General features: G+C 35.9%; 1 protein-coding gene across 1 annotated transcript; it reads right to left on the minus strand.

Annotated features, from left to right (window-relative positions):
* Positions 1-7,071: 7,071 nt before the first annotated feature.
* LOC107595729 (zinc finger protein Gfi-1b-like) lies at positions 7,072-11,507 on the minus strand. Its single transcript, XM_016286222.1, has 7 exons — positions 11,384-11,507; positions 10,765-10,877; positions 9,358-9,543; positions 8,968-9,197; positions 8,217-8,354; positions 7,950-8,115; positions 7,072-7,448 (listed from the first exon to the last, which is right to left on the minus strand). The coding sequence occupies exons 2-7, from the start codon at positions 10,868-10,870 to the stop codon at positions 7,270-7,272; spliced, it is 1,005 nt and encodes a 334-aa protein (XP_016141708.1). The 5' UTR covers positions 10,871-10,877; positions 11,384-11,507; the 3' UTR covers positions 7,072-7,269.
* Between the last annotated feature and the right edge of the window lie 556 nt (positions 11,508-12,063).

Here is a 12,063-nt window from a genome sequence, read left to right on the forward strand (position 1 = left end):
CACTGCAGATGCAAGAAAACTGATGTTGATATAACAAGGATATGATTATATATTATTTGAATTATTTTCCCATTTCTGTAACTCTTTTCTGTATTTCGTTACAGAGAGCATTCTTCCTTATTTAGAAGTATTCATCAATATGTCATGATGACATCAGGAAAGATGGCAGCTTCCTTTGAGTAAGTGATAGATTTATTTTTGGTGCTTTGTCTAGTCCTTTGCTTTTGCAGAGGCTACACAGGCCTCCTGTGGTCCGATAAGAAGCTCTGTTTCCTGTTCATAATATGAGACTCTGAGCTTTGAGGAACAGGAGGGATGGACTGAGTTAAAATACAGACTGACATTCTGTCATAGAGCTGTTATGGGAGAGAGTGAGAAGGAGAGTGGTGTCATCTGTTTGTCTCTGATTACTTGTGTCCACAGTTCTATCTCTCTCCTCCGGCTGTCGCTCCTCCCTCAGCAGGCCATGAAAGCTCTGACAGTTACAGGGTGGATGGGGTCAGATAAGGCCATCACGGCCCTGCCTGCTCCGAGAGGCCTGCCCTGCTCCCTTCAGATTTCACCAACTCTTGTTCTGTTCCTCCTCTCCCACTTCATTTCCATGTTTGCTGACTTCACATGTGTTTTTTATGTTTGCTCATTCTGTCGCCTCATCTTGCAGGCCTGTTTGTTGATCCGTGTTGTGTCTGAGTCAGTTTTGCTCTTGGCTGGTCACCAAACTTGTTCAAACCCACCCACCCTTCATGTCTGGTATCTGTCAATCACTCAGTATCACTAGTTTGCCATTACTGCATGTGACTCGATGCATGTTTCCTGCGTCCACAGTAAGACAGATATACTCCCTTAATCTTGTGAGGGAACTTTTGTATTGAGCTGTGTTGTTAAAAAAAAGGTTTTAATGTGCAAATGTAGTGATTTAAGTTGAAATGCTTTTTTTCTGCATATGATCTATTCATTTATTCAGAAATACATTAAAAATGCTATTCATACAAGGATTTGAATATATTTGAATTATTAATTAAATATTTTATAATAAATAAAAATAACAAGAAGGTAGAATAAAAAAATAGTGAATGCTAGTGTTAGAGGGACTTTTTAAAATAAAAATAAGACAAGTCAAAAGAATAGAAAAAGAATAGAGAATGCTAGTGTTAGAGGGTCTTTTTTAATAATAAGTAAAAAGAAAACAAGTAGTTTGAATAGAAATAGAACTGAGAGTGCAAGTGTTAGAGGGTCAAAAAAATGTAAATACAATTTTTAATTACATTTAATATTAATTTGTAATTCTATTCATATTTTATTGTATTCAAATTGTGACATGATTTCTCCAAAAAGTAATATTTCTAAATGAGTAAGTTGTTATATATGAAAAATAAATAAATATTTTATAAATAAAATATAAATATTTTATTTTAATATTTTCATTTAAATGACATATTTATATTCACATATTAAATGAGATATGTTGCCCTTTTTATGAGGGAAGGCTAGATCAATTTGTAAAATGTCATGTGGTGCAACTTTTTATAGTTTGTTTCTATACTTGTAGTAATATTTTTTTACCTTCAAAAAATGATGTATATGTGTGTGTGTGTGTTTTTTTTAAAGTGCACTGTTCTCTCAAATTCATCTGAGTTATGAAACACAGCAGTGCACAAGCCAAGGCACAAGAACAAACTAACATCAGGACACTCTTTCAGTAAAAGCATTCATTTAGTTCTCATATATATCTTTAGTTTCTTAGCACTACGGGCACATGCATAATCCTCTGAGTGGATTTAAATAATGATTGCCCCTTATCTGGCGTCCCACTCTAATCAGTGTGGTTCGGGCCTCGCTGTGTCATCGCTCTGCTCTTGGCATGACGTGCCAGCTGTCTATCTGCATCTTCTCCTCATCTCCAAACCCATAAAACTCACTGACAGGCCCTTTGTTTGAGACACGCCCGTTGCACTTTTAAATATGTGGACTGAGGTCTCATAAGAAATAAAACGCTCATGTTTTTATGCATTACTGCATATGCAACCAAAAAATTATCACTTGTAAGTATACTCTTACGCACATGATTTCCATATACTGTAGAAAGACTTAAAATAAATATTATTTTTTGCTTCTGTAACAAGATGAGAGACTCAACCAAACATGTTTTAAAGTAAACACGTTCCTCTGCATGGTTTGATTTCTGTGTTTGTTTTATGTATACTTTTACAGTCTTTAAAAACCTTTTGTAGTGCTGTTTAGGAGCTTTTCTTGCTTTTGGAAACAGACACATTTCTAGAAATACACAAAAAAGCAGCATGTAAAAGTTCATTTGAAAAATAACAATGTTTTTCTAAAGCGGTCATTTCTTCATGCTCTGCTGCACAATCAGCCAGTTTAATAGAAAGCTCAAGTCTTTATTTTCTAATGTGAACATTTTCATTTTTTATAGTCCTTTCTGTGATAAGGTCTCTGCTTGGGCTCACACAGTCGCCTGCTACTTTGCCTCAGGCAAGCACAGTCAGAGTGTTTTGCATATCTGCTCATTTGTTAAGCAAATCTCTCTCCTTCTATCTTTTTCTTTATCCCTCCCTGTTTTCTCCCTTTCGCTCTACCACTCTGCTTTTGTAATCTTAAAAGATGTTCTGACCTCTCGTAATTTTTTTGTTCATATATATGATGTATCTGTATTTGTGTGGTATTGGTGTCATGTTGTGCTGATGCATTGGTTCAGTGGATATGCTACCATTGTTTATATGTGTGGACTGATGTACACTAAAGGTCAAATTTCTCTTTTTGCCTGCAGGCTTTAACAGCTTTTGGCAGCAGACCCACTTAAAGTTTTTTTATGATGACGGCCTGTCCAAATATCTGAAAGCACATCTCTTTATTGTTCCTCACAATTAATTCTAAATCAACTGTTTCTACAAATACAAAACAGCTGCCAAAGCTGAGTGAATTTAACATATGGTGTGTATGATTCGCTGGAATATATTAAAAGTTTAAAATCTAACTTCAGATATGCTGAACTGAATTTGTTCATCTCGTGATCTTAAAAAGATTAATGTGTAAAAGGCATGAAATCAGTTTGGTAGACATATATGTTGTGCTTATGTATGAATTCCTTCACAAAATAAAAAATACAAATAATTTAATTAAATAAAAAATGAACATTTTAAAAGTTTTTCAAATGCATAAGTTGATTAGTGAAGGAAATGAAGCCAACGAATGTTTACTGTGGGAGCTCCTTCAAAACGGATAGTCCTGATCCTGACTTCTGATTGGTCAATAGCTGTCACGCTTCTACAGTGCCATGTTAAAAACATCAAATTTTATCCAAGTTGTGACTGGACGTTTGCTGCCTGCATCTTACTCTCATTTGATCAAATCAAAAAACAATGTATCGCTAAATAATATCAAGAAACCTTGTCTTATTAGTGAGTTGTCCACGTGGGTAAAAACAAACATACTGCATGAACAAATGATTGTTAAAGGGGTCATGAACTGAGAAACCAAAATTCCCTTGATCTTTTGAATTTCAGAACTCAAAACTTTCTCGTTAGTCTAAAAACAGCTTATATTGAAGATGAACAGCTTTTGGAATGTTCTACTCTGTGATGTAATAGTGTGGATAAGTACCGCCTCCGCTGGACAAGATTGACATTATAGTCTGTTTAGCCCTGCCCACCGATTCGTGCATGTTTTACAAGAAAGGTAAACACGCAGGTCTAAGCAGAAACCAAACGATAAAGATGGCTCTGAAGACAACAAGACGCTGTGGAGTGCAAAGTTGTGTGTGTGGGGGGGGCAGTCTTTGCATTGCCTTCCTTCTGATCCCAACGTTAGGAAAGAGTGAATTAACTTTATTTTTAATGAAGTTCCAGACTGTGTCAGTAAGAACTCGGTCTTTTGTTTACTTCATTTTACTGCGGATTCATTTACAAACAAGGCACAATTCAACGCGGGATTTTCAAAAAGATTGAAACTAAAAGACAATGCTGTGCCGACTATATTGGCTCCGACAGTAATGTCGCAACACACAAGTTTGAGGAACTGTTCTTATTACATGCTCACTATTGCTTTGTCTGTTAAACAGATCATTGGATATGTACTGAGTATTTATGCGTTTTTAACCTAAATCACAGAAGCGTCCATCTGTGAAGGATGTAGACTGACAAACATACACAAGCCAATCACTGCAGTGGGCGTTTACTTCAGAGTCTACAATCCGCCAGGCCTATTCAAACAGAGCGTTCTGATGAGGGTGGTCCAATGCTGGACAGAAAATAGTCTATTACTACTTAAATAATTTTTTTTAATGTAAAAATCTTGATAACGTTATAAGTGTACCTCAGAGAACAGAACAACAACAACAACAACAACAACAAAAAAACAGGCAGTTCATGACCCCTTTAAGAGCCGTTTGAATCATTCAAAATGACTCACAAAAGAATCTTTCGCTGAATGAGTAAACTCACTGAATCTATACTGAATAAACCATACTGAATCTATGTAAAAATCTTGATAACGTTATAAGTGTACCTCAGAGAACAGAACAACAACAACAACAACAACAAAACAGGCAGTTCATGACCCCTTTAAGAGCCGTTTGAATCGTTCAAAATGACTCACAAAAGAATCTTTCGCTGAATGAGTAAACTCACTGAATCTATACTGAATAAACCATACTGAATCAACATCTGTTGTCTAGCTTACTGAACTGCTAATGAGTGACATCCATCTCCAAACCTATATATATATATATACATATATATATATTAACATTGATAAAAAAAGTTTCTTGAGCACAAAATCAGCATATTTGAATGATTTCTAAAGGATCATGTAACACTGAAGATTGGAATAAATGAAATTTTCAAGTATATTAAAATAGAAAATGGTTATTTTTAATGTTGTGATAATGTTTTACAATATTACTGAATTTACTGTAGTTTTGGGTCAAATATATTCAGCCGTATTGAAATGAGTAGGTGTGTCTCCACATTTTTGATGAATGGCATATGCAGTTACGCAAGATATTAGACTGGAGTATAACTTCTAAAACCAGTTTAATTTTCATAATCAGAAATTACTGTTAGTGCACTGTTGCATGAATGGTGGACAAACAGTTTTCTGATTTACAAAATCTAATATTACTGAATTTACTGTAGTTTTGGGTCAAATATATTCAGCCGTATTGAAATGAGTAGGTGTGTCTCCACATTTTTGATGAATGGCATATGCAGTTACGCAAGATATTAGACTGGAGTATAACTTCTAAAACCAGTTTAATTTTCATAATCAGAAATTACGGTTAGTGCACTGTTGCATGAATGGTGGACAAACAGTTTTCTGATTTACAAAATCATGCAAAATCAACACGCGCAACAGAAAAAGAGGAAGTGGAACTCAGGTGTGCGCTTGCCCCTTCATTTCCCCTTTCTCCCTTCAAGGCTACACGTCACCCCACCCTCTTGTCTTAGTCCTAAAATCCTGTTTGCTCATACACTGTCTGTCATCCAAATCTGACACCGATTGGCTCCCTGAGCAAGATTGTGATTTGCTGTTGGATTTACGGTCTCGTTCCAGGATGTGGCTGTAACTGTCCTCAGCATGACTCAGACCCCGTTGCTGAGGTAATAAAAAGAATAATTTGCATGGGCACCACAGATTTGTTTACCAACTGTTACAAGAGATGCACTGTCTCACTGTTTCCACCCTGATGTGAACACTGATTTCTGTTCCGAACTTTTTTGACAGGTGAGCAGGTGTGCAGGGCGCAGATGGGGAACAGGTCAGCAGTGGAAGTGATGAGATTTCTGACCAACTTTCTTCAGCTTTTTTCTCAATAAGTTCCTCTTCGCTGAATAACCGCACTTACCTGTCCTGACCCTGTTTTGTGATTAGCCGCTACTACCAGCGTTCTGAGGGAACCACATGTGAGGTGTGCAATGCGTGGTTTATGATACAGTACAGTGTAGACTGATTGGATTTTCCTAACTGTCTGTTTTGTTTGAGAGGGGCGGTGTGTGCAAAGCTGTGTCAGTAGGAATTTGTTTGGCAAAGCAGCTTGAGCTCCGCTGATGGGAGTGACCTGAGAAGCAGACGTCAGTAAATCTCTGAGTTTTCTTAGTCAAAATGTTTGCACAACTAAGACTAAGGAGTCCCAGTTGGTCAAAGTTTAATCACAGGAATCATTGCATTCATAAATATCAATTTCTTTGTTTCACTGCTTTGCCTTTCTCTGCCAAGCTCAGGCCCAGAAGATCCGTTCATTCAGCCACATGAAGTTTACAAACCTGCCAGGCAGGAGATTTGCATGTAGAGTTCCAGGTACCTATTTGAATGAAGCTTTATCTCCAGTCACACCAGAGATTTCACACAGCCTCTGGCAGTGTGCAGAACCATCAGCAAGGCCAACGGAACTGTGTATCCGGATCCTCGACAGGGCGGAGACACAAGAAGACAAACACAGCAAAGCCGTGTTTGCTGACTCTTCTCATTTTTCACTGTACCGGGACTGATTTTTTTTTACACATTTACAGTACGTGCACTCCTCCCCCTTCTCCTTATCTGACAACTAGATTCACTGTCAAAATCCACTTTTAGGAATTATCGATCAAGCACCAATTTCAAAGAGGAGTATTTATTGTGAGACAAGAGTTTCTATAAATAACACAAAATCAAAAATCAATCTAAACACTAACATGCAATCATTTCACTGCATTTAAAAAGCCAGTTTAGAAATAAAAGAAATATGTTTGGATTCCTTCATGGGGCACTAACTGACATATGATTATGATTTAATATTTAAAAGGACATTTGATGGACTTTTTGTGTGTCCGATTACAGTTTCAATGAATTACTGGATAGAATAATTTTTTTTATTTTTAATTCAATTAAAAGTTCTTCTGTGGAGCACAAAAGCTGATATTTTAACAATTTAGTTTAACTTTCATTGTATTCTATATTATTTGTTTTATATTATATAGTATTTAACAAAAATGTTTTCTAAAGCTTTTCATGTAATATTTATTGAATTATTTAATTCCAGATTTTCCAAACTTTATTTTTAACTAAACTTTTAGTTTTAAGTTAACAATAACTAAATTGTTTGGAACAACATGAGGGTGAGTAAATGATGATAGAATAGTAAATTTTTGTGTGCGCTATCTCTTTAACATGAGTCTACTTAGAGAAACGCATTCCTCTGAAGCAACAGTCTTTTTTTCCAGCCATCGGTGGTCTTCGTTTCCTCGCCGCTGTCTGCGACGCCATATGCAGCCTCCGTTATTTAAGGCTGTGCTGGCTCTCGTGGTGTCTGCGAAGATCTACCTTCCTCTGGAAGCCTTTGGAACAGACCTCGCAGCCGAACGGCTTGAATCCGGTGTGTTTGCGGCTGTGTGTGATGAGGTTAGAGCTCTGGCTGAAGGCCTTGCCACACACCTGGCATTTGTGAGGTTTCTCACCTGTAAACAAACATAACATTTAAAAAAAAAATCCATTTTAATCTGTATAAAAACATTGGAGAATCTTTGCTTTAAAGCCAGCTTGGATTTGCGTGCCACCCAGATTTGTTCTGTTTTCCAACACAGGAGTGGCTGTCTGCTACATGCAAAGCAAACTTTCCAAGAGGCATCAGGAAAGCAGGAAGACCAGCTATGCAAATCAAGAGAGCATTTGTTTAATCTTCTTTTCTTGATTTATCTGTAGCTGTGCTGCTCTTGGAAACACACCCTAGAAAGCCAACTTCTGCATCGAAGGTGAATATATCTGTTCGGCGTATTCAGTTTTAATGATTTACATGGAATGAGTGTAAAGAGATAACACGTATTTCCAAATAATGTGGGAAGGGTTTTGGGGAAACTGTTATTGAGGTGGCAGTAACTGCATGTGCTCTTTATCACTGCCACAGATCTCTTTTCAACCCCGACATAACAAACACGCAGTCACACACCATGGTGTCTCACCTGTGTGGATGTAGGTGTGTTTCTTCATATCGGATTTCTGGTGGAATCTCTTGCCGCAGTACTGGCAGGGGTACGGCCGTGTGTCCGAGTGGATCAGCAGGTGAGTGGACAACGTTGAGGAGCGTTTGAAGGTCTTTCCGCACATCTTGCACTCAAAACTTCTTTCCTTTATACCCAAAACAACAACAAAATGAATTTCTTTGATAGTCCAAATGCCAGCTGTGTGATACTGCAGTGGCTAACTGAATAAGCATGGTTTGTTCGTACCTGAGAGTGGACGTTCATGTGTTGCTCTAAGCTGACAGAGTGGCCAAAGCTCTTTCTGCAGATGCTGCATCCAAAGGGACGCGTGCCACTGTGAGAACGTCTGACGTGAACCTCCAGCCCATGAGGGGTGGAAAACACCTGGAGAAGAGGACAGAAAACAGCAATGAAATTGACATAATATTTATTTATTATTACATATATAGAAATAATATTTGTTAAATGTAACCTTTATATTCTATTTATATTAACAAAACATTTATTTAGATTTTTTTAATTACAAAATCAAATTTTATCATTTATATTTTATTTATAAATAAATGATTATTTTATTTCTAAATAAAATAAAAACTGATTAAAAAAATATTAAGAATCACACACACATATAAAGAATATATATATATATATATATATATATATATATAAATATATACAGTATACAATTGTATTGTTTTTTATAAATAAAATAGATAATTTATTTGGTAACAATAACATTTAATTGAATTCAATAATATTTTCCTCAAAATAATAATTTTATTACTAATAAAAATATTCATTAATATTATACATTTATATTAATAAAAACATTATAAATTTTAAAAAAAAATTATTAAATTGATTTAAAAAAAATAAAAGAATCATAAAACATACAAATATAACAACATAACATAAAAAGAATCATAAAAATAAAATAAGAAATATACATAGAAATGAATATGTTATGTTTGGATAGATAATTAAAGATATATTTAACCTTATCACAGGTAATGCAGTGGTAGGTGTTAGACGTGGGTGAGTAGTGTGTGCTGCAGTCCAGTGGTTGTTGAGGCTCAGAGCTCTGCTTCAGATGAGCTCCGTACAGGCTGCTGGCGTGCTGCAGGAGCGATGGAGAGAAGCCCATCTGCCTGAAGTCATATGCTGCAGGAACATGATCCCAGGTATAAGAGCTCTTGTAGTAGGGAGGGAACTCTGCCAGTTGAGGCTCTGTTGGAGGTAGAGCGGAAACATTAAGATTATTATTGTTATTGTGTCTAAATCTGCCCTAGAGATGTTACATGATACTTGGCATTATTATTTTTTTATTTTTTGATAGACGAACAAGATGTGCACATTCAGATATTTCTGTCAGTGCTCAGACTCTCACCAGATAGATAAAATGGCCGTCTGGTTGTGACAGGCAGCTCAGGTAGAGAAGGTATTGGGCAGTCGGGTTCTCGCTCACACTTGATGAAGTCATACGGGTCTCTGTGGGACGGCCGAGTGACCGAATCTACCTGGGGCCGCTCTGGGGAATTACATTCCTCTGGTTCCACAGGGACCAGCGCTGGGACTAAAAAAATAGTACATCACAAGATTGAAAAATGCATGTGGTACAATGGAGCTCAACAGCTATCAAAATGAAAGAAATTTGAATAAGATAACATACACTCAAAAAAGGGCTTTAGAACAAAAATCTTTGGTTCCTCAAAGAACCTTTCAGTAGAAGAAAATTTTTTCATCTAAAGAACCCTTTTCAACTGTAAAGAACCTTTTGTGTAATGGAAAGGTTCCATGGTTGTTAAAAGTTCTTTGTGGAACCATATGTGGATGCCAAAAAACGTAATGTCAATGCATTCGAAAACAAAATATTAAACCAAGTTTGTTTTGCTTCAAATGTAAGCTTGTGCTATCTGTCTTCAAAAAGAAATACCCTTTGGTTTTATGGTTCTATGGTTTTTATCGGTTTTAATGCAATTACTTTATGATGCAAAAACATTCATATATTTTTATGGCCATTTTATTCCTTTATAAAATAGATATAATATGGCATATTATAATATGGCAGCTCCTTTCTAAAGTAAAACAGATAAAGCATGAACATTTAAATAAACTATGCAATTAAATGGAGGTGTGTACACAAAAAGCTTTGACAGCATCAAACAGACAGATCTGAGATTGTTCCTCATACTTAATTACACAATTACATTTTCTCCAAATGAACCCTGTAAAGAGCAGTTATATCCAGTCACAATATACTGCTCTCTTGTTTGAATAGGGCTAGTTTGCATATTCGTAACATCCAGCCTAACTGCTCAACAGCTTACAGACTTCCATGGAATACAACCTATTGAGCTACCTTAGTAAACTACACATTAGACCCATGCTGCTGGCTTAAGTAAGCAGTTGACAAGGTTTTAGACACAGCCCTATAATCATATAACAGTCAGCCTGAGGCTGAGGCACCATCAGCAAACACCAATCTGACAGGTGCTCAGCACATCCTCTCAGCACTCTCTCTAGACAAATCATTTATTTACCTCACAGAGGAGAATTACAGATTCATAATTATGTAAATGAGTATAAATCATACAAAAACAAAAGGACATTTTAATGATACATCACTGTGGATTGTTCATCTCATAAACACCACATGTCAGACAGGTGAATTTGGAGGTCAAGTTGAATTGATTTTTGAATGTTAAACTATTTCAAACACAACAGTTCAAAGTATAATACTATCGAGTATTTTAGTATAAATCCAGTAATACTAAAATATAATAATGGCACTTACTTGTTTTGGGTGTTGGGTCCGGGAGTTTCTGTCCACTTTGCTCGGTGTCGATGGGTCGGTGCACATTGTGAGACTTTTTACTTTTCACCAAAAATGATCGTGGCATGATGATTCTGTAAAATGAGATTTGTTTACTGATACTTTCATTTTCATATTTGTTATGATCACCAAAAACGATGAGCTATTACAAACTTATAGAATAACGAAACGTATCCAACTAATTACAAATGTCAAAAAACTTGTATGATAGGCTATTACAAATGAAACAAAACAAAAAAGATAGTCATTTCTATATCGTGTTCCTTTTTCTGTTCAATATCAATATTCGTTTCTCTGTCTAAAAAAATGAAACCGCCAAATAAAATGGAACCTTTACACAGTTATTACAGGGTACAATATTTGGTGTTGCTGTTTTGAAAGTTTCAGTCAAACTTTGGTTTGAGGCCGATTTTTTAAACATATGTTAAATAAGCCTAAATATACCAAATTACTGTTTAATAATAAATATTTGTTTTAATATAAACATAAAAGTAATGATGATAATAGTCTTGAGGTTACATTTTTTTAAATAATTGGCTTTAATTAAAAATGTAGTATAGCCTATATGAAAATATCTTACCTGGGGAAAAACGGAAAACTTAATGTTTAAGGTCCTTTGATTGTTTGAGTGGCAAACTTCGCGTTGAGAAGCGCAGGGAAATCCGTTGGGATGTTTAGAAACGTAAGCACTGCATCGCTGTGAGTTGGTTGCGTTGAGTTTTTTCAGCTCTCCTCCCTGATTTTCAATCCGATAATTCTGCGGTGGAATCTGACTGAGCTTTCAGCCAATTACAGACAGAGCAGGTGCGACATTTGCCTACTAAACGCAAACTTAAACATCCTGGTGTGGTGGGCACTCTTTTCCATAATGATTTAACAACATATTTAAGATATTTCAACAAATACTAGATATTATTTTAAATTATTCGTTTGCATTTTTATATATTTTTACATTTTATATTAGCCCACATCTCTACTTCTACGGGACTTTTAGAAGGTTAATTGGATAACAGATGTGTTCAAAGTTGGAGATAGGCTATATTGAAAAATATATATTTTAATTATCTGCTGTCAGTTTAGTAGCCTAATTTATTATCTTTGTTAATGGTCATCTGTTGATTTATCTGCTGTAGAACAGCTAGCGGGCTTAAAACATAAAACCAATAAACCAGCAACAAACTTTGCTTGAACGTACCCCTCAAAATACACACCAAACCTGTAATGTTGGTATCTCCGAATGTTTGCCTACTTTTATTTGCT

Source organism: Sinocyclocheilus grahami, unplaced genomic scaffold (genome assembly GCF_001515645.1).
Source record: "Sinocyclocheilus grahami isolate Dianchi unplaced genomic scaffold, SAMN03320097.WGS_v1.1 scaffold207.1, whole genome shotgun sequence".
NCBI classification, from domain to species: Eukaryota; Metazoa; Chordata; class Actinopteri; order Cypriniformes; family Cyprinidae; genus Sinocyclocheilus; species Sinocyclocheilus grahami.

Coding starts and splice junctions, on each gene's coding strand:
- LOC107595729 (XM_016286222.1), bottom strand. CDS start 10,870: ATGCCACGATCATTTTTGGTGAAAAGTAAAAAGTCTCACAATGTGCAC. Junction 8,355..8,967: donor ACTGCATTACCTGTGATAAG/GTTAAATATATC, acceptor CCTCTTCTCCAG/GTGTTTTCCACCCCTCATGG. Junction 7,449..7,949: donor ACACACCTACATCCACACAG/GTGAGACACCAT, acceptor GTTTGTTTACAG/GTGAGAAACCTCACAAATGC.